Below are 25,575 nucleotides of genomic sequence, written 5' to 3'. Positions count from 1 at the left end.
GCATCTATAGTCCTAGCTACTTGGGAGGCTGATGTGATAGGATGACTTGAGCCTGGAAGGTGGAGGTTGCAGTAATCTGAGATCACGCCACTGCACTCCAGCCTGGGTGACAAAGCCAGACTGTGTGCTGGGACAACTGAGTATTTACAAACGCAAAAGAATGAAGTTGGACCCTTATGCTATACACAAAAATTAACTCAAAATAGATCATAGACCTAAATGTAAGATTTAAAACTATAAAACTCTTGGATTAGACCTTGATTTCTTAAACATGACACTAAAAGCACAGCGACAAAAGAATAAATAAATTAAACTACATCAAAATGAAACACTCATGCTATACATAGTGCAGTCAAGAAAGTGAAAAAGACAGTAAGAGAAAATATTTGCAAGTTATATATCTGATAAGGGACTTGTATTCTGAATATGTAAAGAACTGTTACAACTCAATATTAAAAAGACAAGCCAATTTAAAAATGGACAACAGATCTGAAGAGACATTTCTCCAATGAAGATAGGCAAATGGCCAATAAGCCCATGAAAAGATGCTCAGTATCATAAATCATTAAGGAAACACAAATCAAAACTAAGTAAGATACTGTTTCACACCTACCAAGCTAACTACAGTAGACAAGACAGCCAGTAATAAGTGTGAGCGAGGATGCGGAGTGATTGGAACCCTCATTCATTGCCAGTGGGAAGGTGAAATGGTACAGTTGCTGTGAAACACTGTTCAACAGTTCCTCAAAATGTCAAACTATATGAAGCAGTAATTTCACTCCTAGGAATATACCCAAGAGAAATGAAAACACCACTCCATCTTATTACCCATAGTAGTCAAAAAGTGGGTAACAACTCAGATGTCTGTCAACTGATGAATGGACAAACAATATATGATGTATCCATACAATGGAATATTATTCAGCAATATAAAGGAATGAAATACAGATACATACTATATGAAAACATATTATGTGAAGAAAAGCCAGTCACAAAGACCGTATACTGTGTGATTCCATTTATATGACATCTTTAGTACAGGTAAATCTGCAGAGGCAGAAAATACGTTATTGCTTGCTTCAGTGTAGAGGTGGGTGAGGGAACAGTGTGGAGTGACTGCTAATAGATACATGGTACATAGTTTCGTTTAGGGGGATGAAAATATTTTAGGCCAAACACGTGGCTCACACCTGTAATCTCAGCAGTTTGGGAAGCTGAGGCAGGTGGACCAGTTGAGCCCAGAAGTTTGAGACAAGCCTGGCAATATGGAAAAACCCATTTCTACAAAAATTAGCTGGGCACACACCTGTAGTCCCAGCTATTTGAGAGGCTGAGGTGGGAGGATCATCTGAGCCCAGGATGTTGAGGCTGTAGTGAGCTGTGAAGGCACAAGACCCTGTTTCAAAAATACATACATTTTAAACTTAGATTACAGTAGTAGTTGCATAACTATAATATTTCTCTGTAAATAGTCTAGAGACTTATTGTATGTACACTTTTAGTTAATTTTATGATATTTGAATTTTATCTCAATAAATGTTTTATGAAATTTATTGAGAGTGTGCATTTTGTACATGATTTTATACAATCTCTTTTTCTTTGGATATAAGCTGTTGATTAAACCAAGTTTAATGACTTTCGACTAAGATCATGCAGGCATACATCAGAGACATTGCAGGTTTGGCTCTAGACCACTGCACTAAAGCAAATATCATAATAAAATGAGTCGCATGACATTTTTGTTTTCTTAGTACATATAAAAGTTAAGTTTACATTGTACTATAGTCTGTTAAGTGTGCAATAGTGTTATGTCTAAAAGCACACTGTGTATACTTTAATTTTGAAAACTTTATTGCTAAAAAATGCTGTCAATCATCTGAGCTTTCAGCAACTCTTAATCTTTTGGCTGGTGGAGGGTATTGCCTAGATGTTGATGGCTACTGGCTGATCAGGATGGAGGTTGCTGCATGTGGAGGTGTCTGTGTCAATGTCTTGAAGTAAGGCGTCAATGAAGTTTACCCCACTGATTGATTCTTCCTTTCTCGAATGATTTTTCTGTTCAATGTGACGCTTTTTGATAGCATTTTACTCACAGTAGGACTTCTTTCAAAATTGGAGTCAATCCTCTCAAACCTCACCACTGCCTTATCAACTAAGCCTATGTAATATTTTAATTCTTTTGCTGTCATTTCAGCAGTGTTCACAGCATCTTCACCAGGAGTAGATTCTATATCAAGAAGCCATTGTCTTTGCCCACTCATCATAAGCCCCTCCCATCTCTTCATGTTTTGTCCTGAGATTGCCACAAGTTAGTTCCATCTTCAGGCTGTACCTCTGATTCTAGTTTTCTTGCTGTTTCTACTACATTGGCTGTTCCTTCCTGTACTGAAGTCCTGAACTTCTCAAAGACATCTAGGAGGGTTGGAATTAACTTCTTCCAAACTCCCATTAGTGTTGTTACTTTGACCCTCTTCTATGAATACATGTTCTTAATGGCATTTACAATGGTAAATCCTTTCCAGAAGTTTTTCAATTTATTTTGCTCAGATCCATCAGAGGAAGCCATGTCTATGGCAGCTATAGCCTTATCAAATGTGTTTCTTAAATAATGAGACTTGAAAGTCAAAATTACTCCTTGTTCCATGAGCAGCAGAATGGACGTTGTGTTAACAGACATGAAAACAACATTAAATCTCATTGTACATCTCCATTAGAGCTCTTGGGTGATCAGGTACATTGTCAATAAGCAGTAATGCTTTGAAAGGAATCTTTTTTTTTTTTTTTTTTCCTGAGCAGTATGTCCTAATAGTGTGCTTAAAATACTCAGTAAGCCATGTTGTAAACAGATGTGCTGCCATCCAGGTTTTCTTTTTCCATTTATAGAGCATAGGAAGAGGAAGAGTAGATTTAACATAATTCTGAAGGGCCCTGTGATTTTCACAATTGTTAGTGAGCATTGTCTTCATCTTAATGTCACCAGCTGAATTAGCCACTAAGAAGAGAGTCACCCGGTCCTTTGAAGCTTTGAAGCCAAGAATTGACTTCTCAAGCTATGGAAATTCTAGATGGTGTCTTCTTCCAATAGAAGGCTGTTTTGTCTCCACGGAAAATCTGTTGTTTAGTATAGCCGCCTTCATCAATTATCGTAGCTAGATCTTCTGGTTTTCCTGCTGTGGGTTCTTCACCAGGTCTTGCTGCTTCACGTTGCACTTTTACGTAATGGAGATGGCTTTTTCTTAAATCTCATGAACCAGCCTCACCTGGAATGGTTGTGGCTGGTTTGATCTTCTATCCAGACCACTAAAACTTTCTTCATATCAGCACTAAGGCTGTTTGCTTTCTTAACATTTATGTGCTCACTGGAGTAGAACTTTTAATTTCTTTCAAGAGCTTTTCAGCTGGGCACAGTGTCTCACACCTGTAATCCCAGCACTTTGGGAGGCCAAGGCCGACAGATCACCTGAGATCAGGAGTTCGAGACCAGCCTGGCTAACATGGTGAAAACTCCATCTCTACTAAAAATACAAAAATTAGCTGGGCATGGTGGTGCACTCCTGTAGTTCCAGCTACTTGGGAGGCTGAGGCAGGAGAATCTATTGAACCTGGGAGGCAGTGAGCTGAGATTGCACCATTGTACTCCAGCCTGGGTGACGAGAGTGAAACTCCGCCTCAAAAACAAAACGAAACAAAACAAAAAACAACTTTTCCTTTGCATTCACAACTTGGCTAACTGGCATAAGGTGGTTGGCTTCCAGCCTTTCTCAGCTTTCAACCTCATTAAACTTAATCATTTCTAGCTTTTGATATAAAGTGAGAGTCTTGCAAATCTTCCTTTCACTTGAACACTAAGAGGCCATTGCAGGGTTTTTAATCAACCTCAATTAATGTGTCTCAGGGAATGGGGGGCCCAAGGAAAGGGAGAGAGAATGGGGGGAATGGCTGGTAAGTGGAGCAGCCAGATCACACACAACATTTATCAATTAAGTTTGTGGTCTTATATGGGCACAGTTTGTGGTGCTTTAAAACAATTAAAATAGTAACATCAAAGATCACTGATCATAGATCACCATAACACTTACAGCAATAATGAAAAATTTCAAGTATTGGGAGAATTACCAAAATGTGACACAGAGACACAAAGTGAGCTAGTGCTGTTGGAAAAATGATGCCAATAGATTTGCTTGATGCAGCCTTGCCACACACCTTCAATTTGTTAAAGAATACAAGTGGAAACTGTGAAGTGTGATAAAATGAGGTATACCTGTATTTCTTATATATTTGTCCGGTTTCTAAATGTATAATATAAATATTAGTGAGGTTAATTATATTTTCCTTCTATTATATTACTTTCATTGTGAGAATTAATACTACCTTTAATTGGAACTTTGAACATTCAAAAATATATGTTATTATAATAATAGACTTCATTTCTCCAGAAATGAAATTTATCTTCCTTCCCAAACTAAGATGTATAGACTATTCTGTATTTTTAAATTGTAAATGGATGTTTAAAAACTATTTTACTTAACTGTCTTTTAATGCCTCTTTGTGTGTATGAGGTGTGCATATGGTTTTATTCTGATCCCTTCTGTAAATTAGGGATGTGCTTTTGATTCGAGGGCATTTTCTCTTCCTGTCATTGAATTAAATTCTTAAAATAGATAAAATCTTTATTTTATTCTTTTTATATTTTATCTTTATGCTTTTTATTTTTAAATACATATTACATAGCTTTGATAATTGTGATAAGGGGACTTCAAAAAGTTTTCTGGCAAATGGAATGAAAAGATAAAAATATAAAACGTAAACTTTATCAACATAAGCTCTGTCAAGTTCCAGCTCTTTGGTAAGTGGTGATACCAGCCATTTAGTCCATCCTTAAAAACTGTGGGTCCTGGGAATTTAACCATGTCACTGCAGTTTTTTTTCACATAATTAACTGAAGAAAAATTTGTTCCCTCTAAAATCAGGAAACAAAAAGAAGTCAGAGGGAGCCAAGTCAGAACTGTAAGGTAGATGCCTCATGATTCCCAAGGAAACTCTCACAAAATTGGCCTTGTTTGTTGAGAAGCATTGGCAGGAGCATTATCACAGTGGAGGACTCTCTGGTGAAGCTTTCCTGAGTGTTTTACTCCTAAATCTTTGGCTGACTTTCTTAAAACAGTCTCATAGATAAGCAGATGTTATTATTCTTTGTCCTTCCCCCACCAGAAAATTGACAAGCAAAATGCCTTGAGCACCCCAAAAAACTGTTGCCATGACCTTTGCTCTTGATGAGTCTGCTTTTGCTGTAACTGGGCTGCTCCCACCTCTTTGTAGCCATTAATTAGATTGTGCTTTGTCTTCAGGATTGTACTGGCAAAGCCTTTTTTTCATCTCCTGTTACAATTCCTTGAAGCAACCCTTCAGGATCTTTATCCCACTTATTTAAAATTTCCATTCAAAGCTGTGCCCATGTCTACAGCTGATCTGGGTACAGTGGTTTTGGTACCCATCAAGTGAAAGTTCGCTCACCTTTAATTTTTCAGTCAGAAAGCTGAACCAGTTGAGATGTCCATGTGTTTGCAAATCTATGTAGATGGTCTGTCACTGTGGGCTTCATCTTCATCATCTTACCCCTTCGTAAACTTAGTTATCCATTGCATATTGCTGATTTCTTTGGAGAACTGCTTCCATAAACTTTTTCGTAAAGTGTCAGCAGTTTTGCCATTCTTTCACCCTAGCTTCACCATAAGTTTTATGTTTGTTCTTGCTTCCATTTAGGTAGAATTCATGTTGCTCTGATAGGGGCTCTTTTCAAGCTGATGTCTTATACTTCTTAGTGCCTCAAACTAGATGCTACACAGACATATTATAACAAGTTAGTATGGGCTTATTTTTGTGCAAAAAATTTTTGAAATTCATGCATGGTTTTATTATAATGTGAATTTTCTATGACTGTTTTGAAGACCTGCATATGTCTTAAATGAAGAACATCATTATTGCCTTTGAAATATATATTTTATTATTTTTTATCCACTTGTTCTCTCACACATATATATAATTATCAGTTTCTCAGGTTCTCTGTACTATGGGGAAATTTAAATTGATACTATGTTTATAGTATTTCTTATCAGTCACTGAGGATATCTCTTCATTTAGTCATGTCACCTTTTATTTCTCCCATTTCAACTATAAAAATTTTTGCATACATCTGTCCTGTCCTATATATAGAAAGCAGGGGTCCAGATGAGATACGTACTTTGTGAAAGTATACATAGTTATTTTAATATTAAGGAAGACCTAGAATTAAGACTTTCTTTGCCTTTCTCTCTTTCTTTCTTTTCTCTCTTTCTTTCTCTTTCTTCCTCCCTCCCACCTCTTTGTCTTTCTGTCTTTCTTTCTTTTTCTTTTTTTCTTTTCTTTTCTTTCTTTTTCTCCCTCCCTCCCTGTCTTTCATTTTTCTTTCTTTTTCTGTTCTCTTTCTCTCTTTTTCTTTTCTTTTTAGATGGAGTCTCACTCTGCCACCCATGCTGGAGTGCATTGGTGAGATCTCGGCTCACTGAAATCTCTGCCTCCTGGGTTCAAGCAATTCTTCTGCCTCAACCTCCTGAGTAGCTGGGATTACAGGCACCCACTCCCACACCTGGCTCATTTTTGTATTTTTAGTAGAGACAGGTTTTTGCCATGTTGGCCAGGCTGGTCTCTTAACTCCTGACCTCAGGTGATCCTCTCGCCTCGACCTCCCAAAGTGTTGGGTTTACAGGCATGAGTCACCACGCCCAGCCCAGGCTTTCTTTTTTAATCCAGTGTTTTTTCTAGTATATCCCACTGCTTTTATTTGCTAATAAGTTTTATATATATATATATATATATATATATATATATATATATATATATAAAAAACGTGTGTGTATATATGTTTAATTATATATATAAACGTGTGTGTGTGTGTGTGTGTGTGTGTGTGTGTGTGTGTGTGTGTTTTAGTTGGGCTGCTATAAAAGAATACCATAGATTGGGTGACTAAAACAACATATTTTATTTCTCACAGTTCTGGAGGCTGGCAGGTATGAGATGAGGGTGTCAGAAGATTGGGTGTCTAATGAAGACCATGTCATGGTTCATAGATGATGGCTTTTCACTGTGTCCTCACATGGTGGAAAGGGGGTTAGAGAGCTCTCAGGGGTCTCTTTTATGAGGGCACAAATTGTGTTCATGAGGCTCCACTCTCAGCATCTGATTGCCTTCCAAAACTCCCACCTCCTAATACAGTTTCAGTGAAGGTTAGGATTTCATGTATTTATTTTGTGAGGCAGAAGCATTCAACCCCTAACAATGTTATAAATAACTTATATATGTAACTTAGCAGATAATATGTGTACACGTTTAAATGTGAATATAAATATTTCTGGAACTCATTTTTACTAGGCTTTAGGAATAAACCTGATTTGTTTTTAATGACTTGGCCAAAAGCATATCTTTCTTAAATTTTGGAGAAATAAATCACTTAAAGTAATGAAACTGCCATTAAACATTGGAAGGAATTCTCATGTAAATTACTGCTGTGAAATTCCCTTTTGAAATCAGTTTTTTAATAACTTCCTTTATTTCTTCTGTATATTTATATCAATTTTAGTTTTATATCATAGTTTTCTATTTCTACTTAATACTCTCCAAACATATAACTGAATACTAGTTTTAGACCTGTAAAAATGTGGTATTATTTTTATTAGGCTAATTTGTGTTTTCTTAATTTTATAATTAAGCTTTAGGATTATCATATTGGTTTTGAGAGAGAGAGGTTGATTTTTTTTATCAACTCATTTTTAAATTTCCATTTTGTTTCTAGTTTCCTTTAACTTAGTTTGTTTTATAGTTTTTCTTAATAGTTTAACATAACACATTTGTTTTATTAGAATAGTTTGATATTAGTGTTCTGGAATTAGAAATTTGATCGCATTCCCTAAATTGAAATTTGGCCTAAATTTCTTTATCTGTATTACTTGAGAGTGTTTAGGGAGCCTGAAGAAGGTTTTATTCAATGTTCATTGTGATGTGTCTTAATTATCTGGTTATGATTAATCTTATATCCCTTAATAAAATGAGCATGGGGCCTCCTCTGTCTGAGTCTGTGGCCCTTGTCCTCTGCCTGGCAGAAGCCCAGAGTTTAGGGGTCACCCCTGGAGGCCACTGCCAGGATGAATCCTGGCCCCTCTACTCTGGCCGACCCTTTACCTCTTTAAACCTTGCTTCCCTCCTCAGTGAGATGGGGACCCCAGTGGTACCTTGGCACACACAGTTGAGCTGTTAGGATTCAGTGAGGGAACCCAGAAGGTGTGTGCAGCACAAGGCTGGGAGTGAGTGCCCGGTCGTTGGCTGTAATGACCGTGGCACTGCTGTGTGACTGTTTTTAGGGCTGCAGCTCTCAAGGTGAAAGCGACAGAGCCTGCCGGGCATTGGGGAAGATCTGGATGTGAGACCAGGCAGACACACAGCAGATGCAGAGGTAACCGGACCTTGGGAACCATAAAAACAGGGCTGCTGGAGCACAAAGAGTCATGAGTGACCCCGCAACTGGGAAAGATGACCGAGAAGTGGGGCTATTTGGGCTGGTTCTTGAAGAGTCAGTAGGAATTTTCAGCCAGAGGTAAGGGAGCGGGGGATGAGCCTGCATTGAAACCCAGATTGGAAAAAAAACCCACATAAACTGAGGAGATTTGAGCTCAGTAGGGCTGGCAGGTAGAGTAGGGTGACCTGGGAAGCAACAGATCATTCTATTTTGTTTCTCAGTCCCATCAGTGACTCTCCTTTCTCATAGGGGAGTTTAGCTTTTTCACTCGTATTTAATTGTGTACATGATGCATGTGTATTTTTTTCCATTGCCTTTTGGATTTGTATTTATTGTTCCTATTTGTGTCTGTTTCTGCTTACATATTTTTAGGCAGACTTTTTGTTAGTATCAGGTACCTGTTTTCGTGGCCTGGTAAACATTGGTTTCACATGTCTATGCAGTGCACACTCCAGTTATCTTTTGGTTCTCTCTTTTCTCATGCTAATAGGTATATGCTGAACTACCGTTGAGGGGTGGCACAGAGGTTAATTTTAGGAAACACTCCTCTTACTTTTACCTACTCCTTGTCCCAGACTTTTCTATGAAATTTTATGTTTTCTCATGGTATCATATCAGATTCCTATTAGCTTTTCTTTATGATTTGGGGTCGTAAATGTTCAGGCACACTGGCTCCTTAAATCTGTGCATTTCTTCCTTTGTTCAGTGGAATAGTCTTCATTTCTCTGTGGTTTCTTTTAGAGCAGCAGTCCTCAGTCTTTTTGGCACCAGGGACTGGTTTTGTGGAAAACAGTTTTTCCGCAGATGAGGAGAAGGGGATGGTTTCAGAATGATTCAAGCACATTACATTTATTTTTCATTTTATTTCTGTTATTATGTTATAATATATAATGAAACAATTATGTAACTTACCATAACATACAAACAGTGAGAGCTCTGAGCTTGTTTTCCTGCAACTAGATGGTCCTATCTGGAGGTGATGGGACACAGTGACAGATCATCAGACATTAGATTCTCATAAGGAGTGCGCAACCCAGATTCCTCACAAGCACAATTCACAATAGTGTTCCTGCTCCTGTGAGAATCTAATGCTGCTGCTGATCTAACACGAGGCAGAGCTCAGGTGGTAATGTGAGTGGTGGAGAGCAGCTGTAAATACAGATGAACCTGCCGCTCACCTGCTGTGTGGCCTGGCCTTCTGGGGATGCATATTAGGTCTTCTCCATTGACTTTTACTGTACCAGTTCGTGGCCTGGGGGTTGGGGACCCCTGTTTTAGAGAACGTAGCTGGGGATTTATTGACATAGGGCTTCTGAGCTTCAGTTTTTAGTGTGTGACGTTGTAGACAGAACACTGGACTAGAAGTCTGTGGAGCCGATCTCTGGTTTTGGCTCTGCCATAAACAGTAAAACTGTATTTCCCAGTGGTTGCTTTCACGTCAGGCAGTTTGAAAGAGCTGGGAGACCTCAAGCCTGTGGGCCTTCTCTGGTGTTCTTTTTACTCAGCTGGAATGTTAGGGGGTGGAATAAGTCAGGGTTTTCTGAAGCACTGGCCCAGGATCACTGATTTGATAGCCTGTTAGTACATGTACCATGAAAAGAGATTCTGTGTCAGGTTAATTGGGATATCCTGGGACTTCTCCCAGACTTTCATTTTGCACTGTGATTCACACGGGAATATAAGTATGCAGGTATGCCATATTTAACCAGCTTACTTGACCAGGAAAATTCCTAGTTATACTGTAGCCTGTGAGACTAGAAGCATTCAGTAGAACATACTTTTGGGAAGCAGTAGGCTAGATAATTTGTGAGATCTCTTCCAGCTTTCAAATGTTATGGTTCTGCGAATATACTAAAAACCACTTACTTCTGTACTTGAAAAGCATGAATTTTCTGGTTTGCGAATTACATCTAAGTAAAGCTGGTTACACAATCTTCAAAACGAACTACCTGGAATTATTTCTGCTTTATACAACTTGACTTTAATTCTTCATTTAAAAAAAAAAATCCACATAGCAGCTTGCCAATTGAACACCCTTTATACAGCGTGTCTTTCAGGTTGAGGAAACATTCAATATCACTTTGCTGATTATAACTTTGGTTTATTTCTCTCATACCAGTCTTGATGCATATTAGGTCTTCCTGACTTCCTAGGTTTATCTGTTTGTCTTGAGATGCTGTCTTCATTGGAGTGGCTGTGCTTATAGGCTAGTGTATTCTGTATTTCTATGATTTTTATTTTTCTGAGTTAATTCTTTGAGTTATCTTCTTTGCTGTTATTTAATTCTTTGATAACACCTTTTATGTAAGCACATTTCTTTTAAACTTACTGCTGTGTTTCAAATACATTTTTCCCATCATTTAAAAAGACATTTCAGTGTAGTGGAGAGAGCACCAGGCTCATCTCAAAATGGGCTCTTCAACTTACTGGCCCAGCCCAGCTTTCTGAGCCTGTATCCTCATCTGTAAAAAATAAGGCAGTACCTCCCTTTACGAGAAGATGTCAGCCTTCAGTAATGCAGCCTGGGAAAGGTGAAGCACTAAGCACAGGGTTAGTTTATCAAGTGTTCCTTTCCTATCTAGACAGAATCATGTCTGAATTGTAATCCCACCATGAAGCACTTTCCATCACAAATGTCAGAATCCTGTCATAACTTTGAGAGACCAAGGAAATTTTGTAACTGGTGCATTATTCGTTTCCTCTACCATTAGTGGTGGATTCAGTTACATAATTCATTTTTCAAGGGGATTGCTATTCATTCATGTGGAGAAGCTGAAAACATAACTACCCTATCCATTATTTGTACATAATCAAGTATTTATTGCCGATGATGTAAAGGGCCTTCTGGGGATGAAAATTCCTTGCCCACAGGAAACATGCAATTCAGTTATAAAGAAAGCAGCGTGCATACATGAAAAAGCAAGACAAAGAAAGTGCCGAGTGAATGGGTAGCCACTGTGGGTGGAGATGATTGGAGAGGTGGGGACCGTCATTAGGATGAGGAGGCTGTGGAGCGGGGAGGTCCGCAGTGCTGGCTCTGGAGTCAGACTGAGCAGGGTCCACCTCAAAGGCTGTGTGGCCTTCAGTGAAGCCTGGAGATTGTATACCTGGCCCACAAGGAAGGTTTTCCATCTTACCAGGCACAGGGCTCCTCCTCCTCTGATGATGAGACCAGGATAAGCTTATTAAAGCAGCTTTGTTTAAAGGCTCTTGACCTAGGCTGGTGTGGTGGCTCATGCCTGTAATCCCACCACTTTGGGAAGCCGAGGTGGGAGGATTACTTGAGCCCAGGAGTTCAAGACCAGCCTGGGCAACATGGCAAAACCCCGTCTCTACGAAAAATAAAAAAATTAGCCAGGTGTGACATGCATGTAGTCTTACCTACTTGGGAGGCTGAGGTGGGAGGATCCCTGGAGCCTGGGAGGCAAAGGTTGCAGTGAACCATGATCGTGCCACTGCACTCCAACCTGGGCAACAGAGTGAAACCCTGTCTGGGAAGAAAAAAAGAAAGAATAAAAGGCCCTTTACTTAGCCTCTTCTTGCTCCACATCAGAATGTTAATTTCCAATTGCCTCATTCTATCTAAGTAAGTGATATTCCTTTGAGAATATGCTAAAATACAAAAGTATGTCAAGGTACAGGTAAACATCTTGCATTCCAGAAATAAACACTATTTACATTTGCTTAATACCTGAGTATTGACTATATCAGGTAGAGATCTGCGTCTTCTAAGTAGTCATTCACAATGGGCACCGGAAGTGTTCTTTTGTCAGAAATTTGTATAGACCATGACAGGACAAATGGAGATGTGCAGAACGTCCTTGTGGTGTTAAAATCTGTTTGTAATTTACTAGTCTGCAGTTGGTCTGCATGGCCAGCAGTAACAAACGGTATGCATGTGGCCTGGTTGTTCTGGTTCTTTGAACTCACTCAACTCCCCTGCCTTGTCTCCTAGGGCGTGTATCTCAAGGTCAGCATCAGCTTTTATGTGCTGTATGTATCCCTTTACATGTCATGTTTTGTTTTTTTTTTTTTTTTTTTTTTGAGACGGAGTCTCACTCTGTCGCTCAGTCTGGAGTGCAGTGTTGCAATCTCAGCTCACTGCAGCTTCTGCTGCCCCAGTTCAAGCAATTCTTTTGCCTTAGCCTCCCAAGTAGCTGGGATTACAGGCACCTGCCACCATGCCCGGCTAATTTTTGTATTTTCAGGAGAGACAGGGTTTTGCCATCTTGGTCAGACTGGTCTTGAACTCCTGACCTGGTGACCCACCTGCCTCAGCCTCCCAAAATGCTGGAATTATAGGGATGAGCCACCATGCCTAGTCACTTTTTTATACTATATGGAGTTTTATTAATGAATTAGGAATTTCAGAGGCCACTTATTTCTGCCCTTTCCACCCTGCCCTCCTCCTGCCCCAATCCCAGCCAACACTGTTTTTATCCTGGATGATTGCATCGTCCTGAAACCTGCTTTTACTCTTCTTGCCCTGCAGTCTGCCCTGACATATCTGTCAAAATAACTTCATTAGTAAAATTTAGGTTATATCATGTCATGACTGTATAAAACCCTTAAATAACTTCCCTTCCCATTCAGTGTGAAATCCTAAATTCTCTCTCTCTCTCTCTCTCTTTTTTTTTTTTTTTTTTTTGAGATGGAGTCTTGTTCTTCACCTAGGCTGGAATACAGTGGTGCCATCTCGGCTCATTGCAACCTTCACCTTCTGTGTTCAGGCAATTCTCCTGCCTCAGCCTCTCGAGTAGCTGGGATTACAGGTGCCTGCTACCACGCCCAGCTGATTTTTGTATTTTTAGTAGAGACTGGGTTTCACCATGTTGGCCATGCTGGTCTTGAACCCCTGACCTCAAGCGATCCACCCACCTTGGCCTCCCAAAGTGCTGGGACTATAGGCATGAGCCACCATGCCCGGCCCAGAATCTCAAATTCTTATAATGGTCATCAGGGCCCTGCATGAACTGACCCCCTGTTGCCGCTGCAGCCTCCTTGCCCACCCCTGGGATTACTCCTACTCCACCCTTGCCCCACTGGCCTCCTTCCTTCCTTAAACACACGGGGCGTAGGGCTGCCTCGGGGGTTTTGTGCTTTCTAGGCCCTGCCTGGGACATTTTTACCTCTGATACCTGCTTTCACCAGTTCCTCACTTCCTTGAGTTTGTTCAGAGTCACCTCCCAGGGAGACCACCCACCTCATTCCTGCCCAGAGACTTCTCCTGTCAGAATACTCTGCATAAAAGGGTTTCCTTATTTATTTATTGTCTGCTGCTCCCCATTAGAATGAGACCATAAGCTCCACAAGGACAGAGTCTTCATGTCACTGCTTTATCTCAAATGCCTAGACCAGGGCCCAGCAGTTAGAGAGCAGGGGTGTGTGTGTGTGGTGTGTAATGTATGTGTGAGTGTGCAGAAGTGTGTGTATGTGTGTGTAGTGTGGAATGTTTGTGAGTGTGCAGAAGTGTGTGTATGTGTGTGTGTGATGAATGAATACAAAGTACAGTCTCTCCTTCTTTTCCTCTCACTGTGCTGTGATGATGGTTATGTTTTTATAGCTCCCGAACTTTTGTCAGAATGGGAGCAGCCATATTTACAGCATGTGGAAACAGTTCCCTAAGTATGCAAAATTCATGAGTTCCACATCCCCAAGAGTATTAAAGGCTCCACCTCCCCCATCAAGGACTTTCTAAACATAGCTCTAAAACCAAAGCATATAAAGGAAAAGATTGATAAAATTGATCAAAAGAGTGATAGAATTGACATAAAAATAAACTTCTGTATTATAAAAATATCATAAGCAAAGTACACACACACACACCCCCACATACCTGGATGCTAACCTGCTAAAGGTTAGCATTTTTAGTACAAAGAGTTCTTTCAAAATTAGGACATAATAGAAGGATAAATAAAACCACAGAAAAAGAAAAATTCCAAAACCCCTAAGCTGGGAAGTCAGGAAATATGATATCCAAATTATCAATAACATATGAACCTCATGAAAATCCAGAAAAATGCAAATTAAAACAGCATGGAAAAATGGTTGGCTAATATGGAAAACATTCAGTGTGAATAAAAGATAGAGGGAAATTGCCAACTGTTGGTACATATGGAAAATTGATAAAATCTTTATGGCTGGTGATCTCGTATGTATACAAATTACTGTTATAATTTGCCAACCTAAGAGGGAAATAAACGTACTATATAGGCATGCATATATGAAATACACATGTGCACACGCACACACATACACTTGCAGGCAAGTACCACACTGGCCCACCTTTGTCACCTGTGAGAACTCCAAGGGTAGCTTCTGAGTGGGGTGTGGGGAGCACTGTGACTTGCCTTGCTTGAGTCAGATGATCACGCTGGCCCTTACACCAGAGACACTTCTATGCCACCACATAGTGGTTTTATAAGGGGCTTCTCCCCACCTTTGCTCTGCACTTCTCATGCCTGCCACCATGGAAGATGTGCCTTTGCTCCTCCTCTGCCTTCTGCCGTGATTACAAGGCCTCCCCAGCCATGTGGAACTGTGAGTCCATTAAACTTCTTTTTTTTTTTTGATAAATTATCCATCCTCAAGTATTTCTTTATAGCAGTATGAAAATGGACTAATACACTAACAAACTTTTGTTTTTGAGACAGGGTCTCCCTCTGCCACACAGGTGGGAGTGCAGTGGTACAATCATTGCTCATTGCAGCCGCGACTTCCTGGGGTCAGGCGATCCTCCCATCACAGCCTCCCAAGTAGCTGGGACTACAGGCATGCAGCATCACACCCACCTAATTTTTTGTGTTTACTTTGTAGAGATGAGGTTTCACCATGTTACTTAGGCTCTACCAGGCTTTTTACTTACTAGTTACTTAAAACATTTTAAAATAGAATGTGCTTAGGTTTTACAAACTGCAAACGTATTTATCTAACAGACTTGAACATTCTCAAAGGCAAATGCACAGCAAAACTGTAGAAGTGGGGAGCAAGGGACTATTGTGTTCTGTGTTTTGTCTCTGCAACATTCACCTCCTATCTGACATTTAACCCAACAGATTGAAGTGACACCAACATTATGTTAATTCCGGCAGACAGGGCTTTAGACCTTTGTGCATGTGAGCTTTTTGTCACTTAACCTTAAATATGATTTGGAGGTGGCCCAAAGGAAACTGCTTGCTTGGGAAGTGGAATCTAGTGTTACAGATTCAGGGAAGGCTGGAACTTAACATCCCTTTGGCAATACAGTCTGGGCCAAATCCCCAAAAGAACTCGGCCTTGTTTCCATTTCTACTCTTTTTGCAGCTCTAGAAATGGAACCTTTTGCTGGGTAGCTGAGTTCAGCAAGTCCTCTTCGTTAGGTATTGCTGAGGAACATTTTTGAGTAGAACATTAGGGAACATTGGTAGACCCCAGGCCTCAGGTGTTAACTCTGAAAATCATTCAGACTTTTTTGTGTCTTTATATTTATCTGTTGAGATCTTTATAAAGGGCTTTAAAAGTGTATTAGTGTGGAAATATCAAGAATAACTTGAATTTTCAAATTCTGTGGAAAATGTCACCTGCAGTCGCTCCATCCCCTTATAGTACATGTTTTATTTATCTTTGTCCCTTCTCGTGCCACAGAACATGCATGTGTGTGTTTGGATATTTCAAGAGTACATTCTTGTGTATTTATAATAGAATCTGAACTTAAACAGATCTTAATTATACCTGTTAGAAAAAATCTGGAATTTCTCTTGGTGAGTCTGAAACAATGGGTGGGAAATTTAATTGCCATTTACTGTAAGTTTATGTTCAGAATGTAGGAAAACAATATTGTGGATTATTTCCCACCACTATTAACAGGTGACACTTATTTTTAAAGACAAGACACCTTTCCTAAGAGTATTATACTTACATGGAATTTATTTCAACATCCCAGCTGGATGCTGTGGCTCATGCGTGTAATCCCAGTGCTTTGGGAGGCCAATGCAGGAGGGCCACCTGAGGCCAGGAGTTTGTGAACAGCCTGGTAAACATATAGCAAGACTCCCATCTCTACAAAAAAATAAAAATAAAAAAAATAAAGTTAAAAAATTAGCTGGGTTGATGGCGTGCACCTATATAGTCCCAGCTATTTAGGAGGCTGAGGTGGGAAGATTGCTTGAGCCCAGCAGTTCAAGGCACTCCAGCCTGGGTGACAGAGCAAGACCCTGTCTCAAATAATAATAAAAATTAAAGAAACTTAAAACTTTAAAAAAATTTTCAACATCCCCTGAGAATATAAACAAAGCAAATTATTTCCTAAGGTTCAAACTTGTGTTGATTATAAAGTTGGCACTAGAAATGTATAGTGTTGTCTAAAGCCTAATATTCTTTGCTATACTCTGTGGCCATTAAGAAAAAAATTTAAATTATGGCGATTTAAACACTTAATTATTCAGTTGAAATGCATGGCTTTAAAACGGGAACTAGTTATTTACATAGTTCCAGAGCATAGGAAATATGAAAATATTTTCAGCTGGTTCTCTAAGTCTGGCATTATCCTGATAACCAGAGAGTAAACAGTAAATGAAAAATGATTAATCATGCATTCCCAATATAGAAATTCTAAATAAGCTGGGTGCGGTGGCTCATACCTGTAATCCCAGCACTTTGGGAGGCCGGGGCAGGCAGATCACCTGAGATCAGGAGTTCGAGACCAGCCTTGGCCAACATGGTGAAACCCCATCTCTACTAAAAATAAAAAAAGTTAGCTGAGTCTGGTGATGTACACCTGTAATCCCAGCTAATCGGGAGGCTGAGGCATGAGAATCACTTGAACCTGGGAGGCAGAGATTGCAATGAGCTGAGATTGCCCCATTGCACTCCAGCCTGGGCAACAGAGTAGGACTGTGTCTCCAAAAAAAGAAAAAGAAAGAAGCAAAAGAAATTCTAAATAAATATTAGCACATTAAATCCAACATTGTAATTTTTAAATGCTATATTATGACCTAATAGGACTTATTCCAAAAAGGCAAGAATGGTTCAGCCTCAGGTCATGTATTCCTGTTAATCCCTGCACTGAGAAAATAATTGATAAAACCATACAGCCTTATCGGTGGTATTTAATAAAAATGTACTACTGAATCCAGATTTTTTTTTAAAAAACAAACTGTTAGTAAATTATAAATAGAAAGGAGATTTCTGTATTTAGTAAAAAATGACATCTACTTGCAGCAAGCTATATTTAATGATGAAACCATATTTAATGGTGGGCTCATTAAAGGCAGCAATGCAGTGTGTTATTATAATTCAGTATTTTAACTGGGTCTGAGCCAATTAAAAAACAAATTTGTTGTAGAAGAAGAGACAGTACTGTCATTTGCAAATTATTTTAATGTCTCCATGGAAAATCTAAGAAAATTAAATATATGTATAAGAGAACTCCTAAGAGGATGATACTGTGACATATACAAAATCAACTTGCAAAAATCCAGTTTTCCTACATACCAGCAACACTCACGTAGAGAATGAAATGGAGCAACTAGTTCTTACAGTTTCTAGAAGAACTAGAAAATGCCTAGGAATACATCTACAAGAGGGCAGCTGGAATATCTGGAAAAGCATGCTCCGTCTTTAGTAACCATGCCACGGCTGCAGATTATGCTGATGTTAATTTGTCAATAAATATGCTCTACTCAATTTGGCAAAGGTTTGTGCTTTTTGTTCTTCATGGTTTTTTTTTTTGGAAGCATATAAAGCTAGCCAATATTGTTTTTCATTTTACTCATTCTCATTTTAATGGTTTTTGTGTCACAGTGTGTCCAGATACGTTCATGAGACAAAAGCCTATATACAGTACTAAGTCAGTCCTGGCCTAATGTTTGTACCAGCCCATTTTCTTTATGGTTTCGAGGTCAGAATATCTGTATTTCTTTAAAATTGAACTGTGAATCAAGTATCCAGTTGAAGATAATTCTTTCATTCTTTCTCTGGTCCATGGTGAATCTCTCTCTCTTTTTTTATTTTTTTTATTTTTTGAGACAGTCTTGCTGTGTTGCCCAGGCTGGAGTACAGTGGCTCGATCTCGTCTCACTGCAACATCCATCTTTCGGGTTCAAGTGATTCTCCTGCCTCAGCCTCCTGAGTAGCTTGGACTATAGGCATGTGCCATCACACAAGGTTTCACCATGTTATCCAAGATGATCTCTATCTCCTGCCCTCGTGATCCACCCACCTTGGCCTCCCAAAGTGCTGGGACTATAGAGGTGAGCGACTGCACCCAGCCCATGGTGGATATCTTAATTTTTCATATCAAAACTCACAGAGGCCAGGCGTGGTGGCTTATGCCTGTAATCCCAGCATTTTGGGAGGCAGAGGCAGGCAGATCACAAGGTCAGGAGTTTGAGACCAGCCTGGCCAATGTGGTGAAACCTCATCTCTACTAAAACTACAAAAATTAACCAGGTATGGTAGTGTGTGCCTATAGTCCCAGCTACTTGGGAGACAGAGGCAGAAGAATTGCTTGAATCCAGGAGGCAGAGGTTGCAGTGAGCCAAGATCGCACCACTGACTCTAGTCTGGGAAACATAGCGAGACTTTTAACTCAAAAAAACAACAAAAACTCTCACAGATCATTTTTTTTGTTTAAATTTTTTTTTGGTGAGACTGGGCATAGTGACTTATGTTTATAATCCCAGGACTTTGGGAGGCCAAGGGGAGAGGATCATCTGACCCCAGGAGTTTGGGACCAGCCTGGGCAATGTAGTGAGACCCCTGTCTGCAAAATATAAATTTAAAAACATATTTAGTCATACGCAGTAGTGCATGCCCATAGTCCCAGCTACTTAGGAGTCTGAGATGGAAGTATCGCTTGAGTCTGGGAGATTGAGGCAGCAGTGAGCCATGAATGTACCACTGCACTCCAGCCTGGGAGACAGAGCAAGATCCTGTCTTAAAAAAAAAAAAATACTTTGGTGAAAAATAAGGGTAAATCTGTTTCAGCTGTGTTAATGGCTGTTCATAATTCTTCACTGAATGATCAGGATAGAACTCGAATCAATTCTGCAGTTCTGCTTGCTCCTGGGATAATGCTGCTGAGCTCCACAACCTGGTCTCAGGCAGTGCTTTCAAGCCCTCTGGAGGCTGCAGGGAGATCCCTTCCTTGCCTCTTCCAGCCTCTGGTCGCTGCTGCCTTCCTTGACTTGGTGGCAGCATCGCTCCAGACTCTGCCTCCACGGTTGACAATGTCTCCTTCTCTCCTGCGTGTGTGTCACATTGAAGGATACATGTAATTGTATTCAGGGCCAACCTGGCTAATCCAGGATAATCTCTCTCATCTGAAGATCCATGACTAAATCACATTTATGTACATGTTCCCCAAAGAAAGCACACTTTAGAGGCAATCCGGGCAGAATTTTGAATACCAGTCAGTTGCTACCTTGTTGACCTTGACCAAGCTCCTTCTTTGAACTTTACTTTCTTCATCTGCAAATGGAATTAATACATGCCTATCTCAGCGTTAGAAAGGGTTCAGAGAAATTATGTTGATTGAAATACTACCTGGATTTCTTTTTTCTTTACTTGGATTCAAAGCTTTGTTTGGACTCATCTTTTATCTTCAGAGCCTGTCCCTGGCACATAGAGGTTGCCCAGTAAATGTTTCCTGATTAATCTTCTGTCCTCTGTAGGACAGCCTGCTATCGCACTGTTATGTACTGTGGGGGACAGTGGGGGACAGCTTGGTGGTGATGGCCTATCCAGAAACATTCTGTATGTGAGAGCTATGTCATTAATTAACCAAAGTGAGAGGGATGTGTGAAAAGCTGAGTCCGTAATGCTGTGGTTTCTGTATAAATATGCTAAATGGAGTGCATATCTGATTCAGGAAAAGAACTGTTGATCCCAAAAGGGGAAAATTAGACATGGAGAGTGACATGAGTGCTTAGATATCTACACACGTATGCATGCACACATGCATGCATCATAAAGGATTATTTTTTAACCTTGGTGTTTTGTATTTGGGCTGTGTGTTAACAGTCAGTGTCAATTTCTGCCATCTGAGCTGTGGGCGATTCCCATGGCTGTGAGGTTTCTTCCAACTGGACGTTAAGTTACTGAGAACAGGAATTAGTGATGTGATGATGCGTGTCTTCTTTGGCTACCTGGTCAGCATTCATAAATGGTGATAATGGATTGAATGCTGCAGTTTCAACCTTCCTGACGTCAGAGGAGAGTGTTACTTTGGGGCTTGAATAGCTATTGATCCAGCTGGGCCTTGGTTAATGAGTCATTTGGCTTACAGTGTTCCTGAGTCACAGGCTGTCCTGAAGATCACCTGCTGACTCATCGGCGCCCTCGCTTGCCCAAGGCCTCCTGCAGTGACGTGCAGAGGAAAGGAGCCCAGGTCTGCGGGTGGGGGACCCATCCTCTGAGAAGCCTGCAGCTTCCCCTCCAGGACTTTCCAGGACCCTTCCACCCCATCTGGCTGGCTGTGGCGAGAAGGGCAGCTGGGAGCGTTGGAGAGGGAGGGAACTTAAAGAAGCAGTAGGAGGCACACTTGGAAGCCCGGGGAAGAAAGTCCACCTCCCTGCCAATGTAGGGCAGTGAGAGGAGCCCTGGCACCAGCAGAGCAAGAAAGAAATGCTCTGAGACCACATACAGCATTCAGAATAAGCTGTCAGGTGATCTGGGTGTTTAAGACTTACTTATTAATGATATGTGACATTTAGTATTTCAATTTCGATGCCTATTTAAGATTGAACTAACCCTTTGAATCCTGGTGATGCTTTTGAGCTGCTCCTCTCGGGCGCTTGTGGCATCATGTTGGCAGACTCTGAGCAAGATCTTTAGTGAAATGAAAAACAAAAGGTATTTAAGTAGCAGTAAGTAGAGCAGACATTTGAGAGTTTGCTGGGTTCCAGAGAGTGTTATGTGAATGCAAATGTTGGAAATGTAATCTGGATCCTCAGAGAATTTCTAAACTGTTGGGAGAGATTTGATGACCAGAGGCAATTAGAGAACAGCATTCTAGGGTCTAGAAGCAAACTAGTGGCCCGGCGCAGTGGCTCATGCCTGTAATCCTAACACTTTGGGAGGCTGAGGTGGGTAGATCAGAAGGGCAGGAGTTCAACACCAGCCTGGCCAACATGGTGAAACCCCAGCTCTACTAAAAATACAAAAATCAGCTGGGTGTGGTGGTGGTCGCCTGTAGTCCTAGCTACTCAGGAGGCTGAGGCAGGACAATTGCTTGAACCCAAGACGGGGAGATTGTAGTGAGCCGAGATTGGTCACACCACTGCACTCCAGCCTGGGCAACAGAGTGAAACTCTGCCTCAAAAAGAAAAAAAAAAAAAAGAAGCAAACTAGCAACTCTATGATGAAGAGCTCACTGAGGACCAGGCTAATGGGAGTGGTTTCGTGCATTCACTCAGAAGTGATTGAGAGACTTCTGAGCCAGGGTTGGGTGTACACGGGGATGAAATATACTCCCTTCTGTTTCCACGCCTATGGGGTAGCAAGGAGCTAGATTAGCAAACAATTAAAATACAACACATTCTACTGTACAAGTATGAGAGAATACTGAGGGAGAAGGCAGGTGCGAGCTGAGCCTTTACCACCAGAGCGAAGGAGAGGGTCTCTGTGCTTAGGTCAATTTCACAGCTGTGTGGGGGCAAATGGGAGTATTTTCCTAGCAGTCTTTAAAACGCTGTCTTCCATACTGCCTAACCTGTTTAAAGTAACTGTGAAGGAAAAAGATGCTTTTGAATTATGATGATTGTAATGTTATTGACAGATCTTAGCCGGTAACTGTTTTCCTTTTCTCCTTAGTGTCAAATCAACAGTGCCTTGACGTCTTTCCACACTGCTTTGGAACTTGCAGTAGATCAGCGAGAAATTCAGCATGTCTGTCTGTATGAAATTGGTAAATATGAATGTCTGTCCAGCCTCTTGTTAGGAAGTAGTATTGAGGGAGTATTTTAGCATTCATGTCATTCGGTGTGTGTCTGCAAAATGCTTGGTGCCTTCTTTAGTAAGAAGGACTTCAATTATTACCGTAGTACATGCAATGATCCTTCTTTCTCTGATTCTCCTTAGTTCTTTGTAACATTTTTTTCTTCATAGCATTTTGATTTTAGGATAATAGTAATGTTAAATGAATTGATTAAATGACCATAAATACCTTATTGGGCTGCACATTAGAATTCAAAACTCTTTGTTCCTCCTTCCCACCAATATTTACTTGAGAAGAAAAATAGGGGACAGTAGACGGTTGGACTCAAGTCCCAGTGTTTTTCACCAACTAGCTCTGAGATCTTAGATACGTTGCCCAAACCTTCCTAGCCACATAGTTGCCATTGGAGTTAAAGGGCCTCCTCTTGTGGCAGCTGTTAGGTGTAGATGACATGACGTGTGAAGCTTCATGCATGGAGCCTGGCACAGAAGGCCCTTCATACATGTTAGCTTCCACCTTCTGCTTCTCCCTTACTGGAGAGACAGTCACAAACACACCTGGAGGTATTGATCTGCCTAAGACTTTCCCCTTTCTTCTCCAAAATTGTTGCTATGGGTCTTTGCTGACTGCACTAAAACCCTGATCCTCTTACATTAGTAATTGCAAAATCCTTCTGTGTAACAGTTTCTCCATTGTGCTGGGAGGAGTAAACACGACTTGGAACTTGAAGCAAAAAAAAATTTAAATAAGGGACTCAGACTTTTCAGAGTTTCAGCTTAGCTAATGCTATAAGGTCACGTCATGTAGCATATAAGAAAGGAATGAAAGAGGCAAAGAGAAAGGAGAAATGATGAGATAGTGACGAGACTCCAAAGGGAAACTGAGACTTAAAAAGCTTTCTGCAGAGGGGCAAGGAATTGGAGCCAGAATGCTGGAGGAAGCAGTTGACACCGGTCAGTTTGGGGGCGGGAGGGGCTCTGTGCTGCCTGCCACTTGTTTTGCCTGCCGTGGGCACAATTTTTGTCTTCCTGAATCCTTTTAAGGAAAACTGAAAAACGAAAATATTGCAGACTGCCCAATAAACGATATTATGTTTTAAATGCCTGCTGTGGTTTGAAAAGAGGAAATGAAGTATAATCCAGTGGAAAATGTGTTTTTGTGTCATCTACATTCTGCTGGAGCTCTGCTTAGTAGCCATAATATAGAATGAAATGTGTTTCAAAGAACTTGAATGAAAAAGTGTAGCTTTGATAGCCTTTTGTTGGCGCACCATTTCAAGGCCTATGACAAGATAGAATGTTAGAGCAGAAGGAAGCTTAGAAATCTTTCAACCCAGGCCTTAGGAAGGTTAACTGAGGAACACATAGTGACTCAGGCTTCCGATTCAGGCTCAGAAACTTGAGTTAGTACCTATTCCCAAGTTGTTCCTGACTTAATTCCTGAGTCAATACTTTCTTCCATCTCTATTTTACGTTTAATTCAAATCTTACCCCAATTATACCTATAATCTCAGCCCTTTGGGAGGCTGAGGGGGACAGATCGCTTAAAGCCAGGAGTTCGAGACCAGCCTGGCCAACATGGTGAAACCCTGTCTTTACCAGAAATACAAAAATTAGCCAGGCCTGGTGGTGGATGCCTGTAATTCCAGCTACTCAGGAGGCTGACGCAGGAGATTGGCTTCAACCCAGGAGGCAGAGGTTGCAGCCAGCTGAGATCCCACCACTGCACTCCAGCCTGGGTGACAGAGCGAGACTCCATTTCAAAAAAAAAAAAAGCCCAAATTTTTGCTCTAAACTATGTCAGCATCATATCCCATAGGATTTGACAGCAAATTTTCTGAATTGTGTATCTCGCCCACTCTTCCTCTCACAGTTTAAATGGCAAGTCTCAGTTTATACAATTAGTGGTGTGCCTGATAACAGAATTTTTTTAAAGGAGGCAATGTCATGTAAAGAAAAGTGTGTTGGACTTTGATCCACAGTTCTTCCTTCTTCTTAGCTGCATAGCTTCAGCAAGTTAGACACCTCTTGATACCTTAGTTTTTTTTGTTTTTTGTTTTTTGTTTTTTTTTTTTGAGTCAGGGTCTCTCTGTCACCCAGGCTGGAGTGCAGTGGTGCAATCTCGGCTCACTGCAGCCCAGACCTTTCCAGCTCGGGTGATCCTCCTACTCCAGTCTCCCAAGTAGCTGGAATTACAAGTGTGTACTACCACGCCTGGCTAATTTTTTGTAGAGACAGTATTTTGCCACGTTGCCTAGGCTGGTCTTGATCTCTTGGGCTCAAGCGATCCTCCCACCTCAGCCTCACAAAGTGCTAGGATTACAGGCATAGGATTAGTCCTTGCTAATACAAGGACACTGTTAGCCACCTTTGCAAGATTGTCATAAGGATTAGACAGTGTTATATGAAGTGCCTACCACAGCACTGACGCACATTAGGGGCTCAAATGATGGGAGTTACTGTGATGAAAACTGGGAATGAAATCCTTTACATTTTAGTTGCAGCAGTTCCTTACTAGAATGCCCATCTAACAGTGTTTTGATCCAGGAAGGTGGAGTTCTTTCTCTACCAGTGTGCTGAGGGAAGGTGAGCAAATACCTAATTTCTCATTGGCTTGCTCTCTAGATCTTAAGAAGTTTTGAGAATGAGTAGATCAAACACAGTGGCTAACCTCTGTAATCCCAGCACTTTGGGAGGCTGTTCACCTGAGGTCGGGAGTTCAAGACCAGCCTAGCCAACATGGGGAAACCCCATCTCTACTAAAAATACAAAAATTAGCAGGGTATGGTGGCGGGTGACTGTAATCCCAGATACTTGGGAGGCTGAGGCAGGAGAATCGCTCGAACCCAGGGGGTGGAGGTTGCAGTGAGCTAAGATGGCACAATTGCACTCCGGCCTGGGAGAACGAGCGAAACTCCATCTCAAGAAAAATAAAAAAAAGAATGATTAGTAGTTACAGAGTATGTAATCAAATGGTGTTGCTTCCACTGTTTGTTAGTGCACCTGTGTGTACTGTGGGAGAAGTACTGCTGTGCTTGGGTTAACCTCATATCCGTTAGGACGTAAGTGGGAGTGTCTTTCTAGAAATTTTATGCTATTCTCTTCTGTGC

The 25,575-nt window shown here is 40.8% G+C and overlaps 1 protein-coding gene across 3 annotated transcripts in view; it reads left to right on the top strand.

The window, feature by feature from the left end:
• Window positions 1-25,575, top strand: part of TTC39C (tetratricopeptide repeat domain 39C) — a 123,565-nt gene that overhangs the window by 79,842 nt on the left and 18,148 nt on the right. For all 3 annotated transcript variants that reach the window (XM_039463820.2, XM_074383668.1, XM_039463822.2), the window contains one exon: window positions 22,343-22,436. In XM_039463820.2, the coding sequence (XP_039319754.1) occupies window positions 22,343-22,436 (94 nt within the window). The remainder of the gene's footprint in view (window positions 1-22,342; window positions 22,437-25,575) is intronic.

This window comes from Saimiri boliviensis, chromosome 13 (assembly GCF_048565385.1).
Source record: "Saimiri boliviensis isolate mSaiBol1 chromosome 13, mSaiBol1.pri, whole genome shotgun sequence".
Lineage (NCBI taxonomy): Eukaryota > Metazoa > Chordata > Mammalia > Primates > Cebidae > Saimiri > Saimiri boliviensis.
This window is presented reverse-complemented; position numbering and strand designations above follow the sequence as displayed.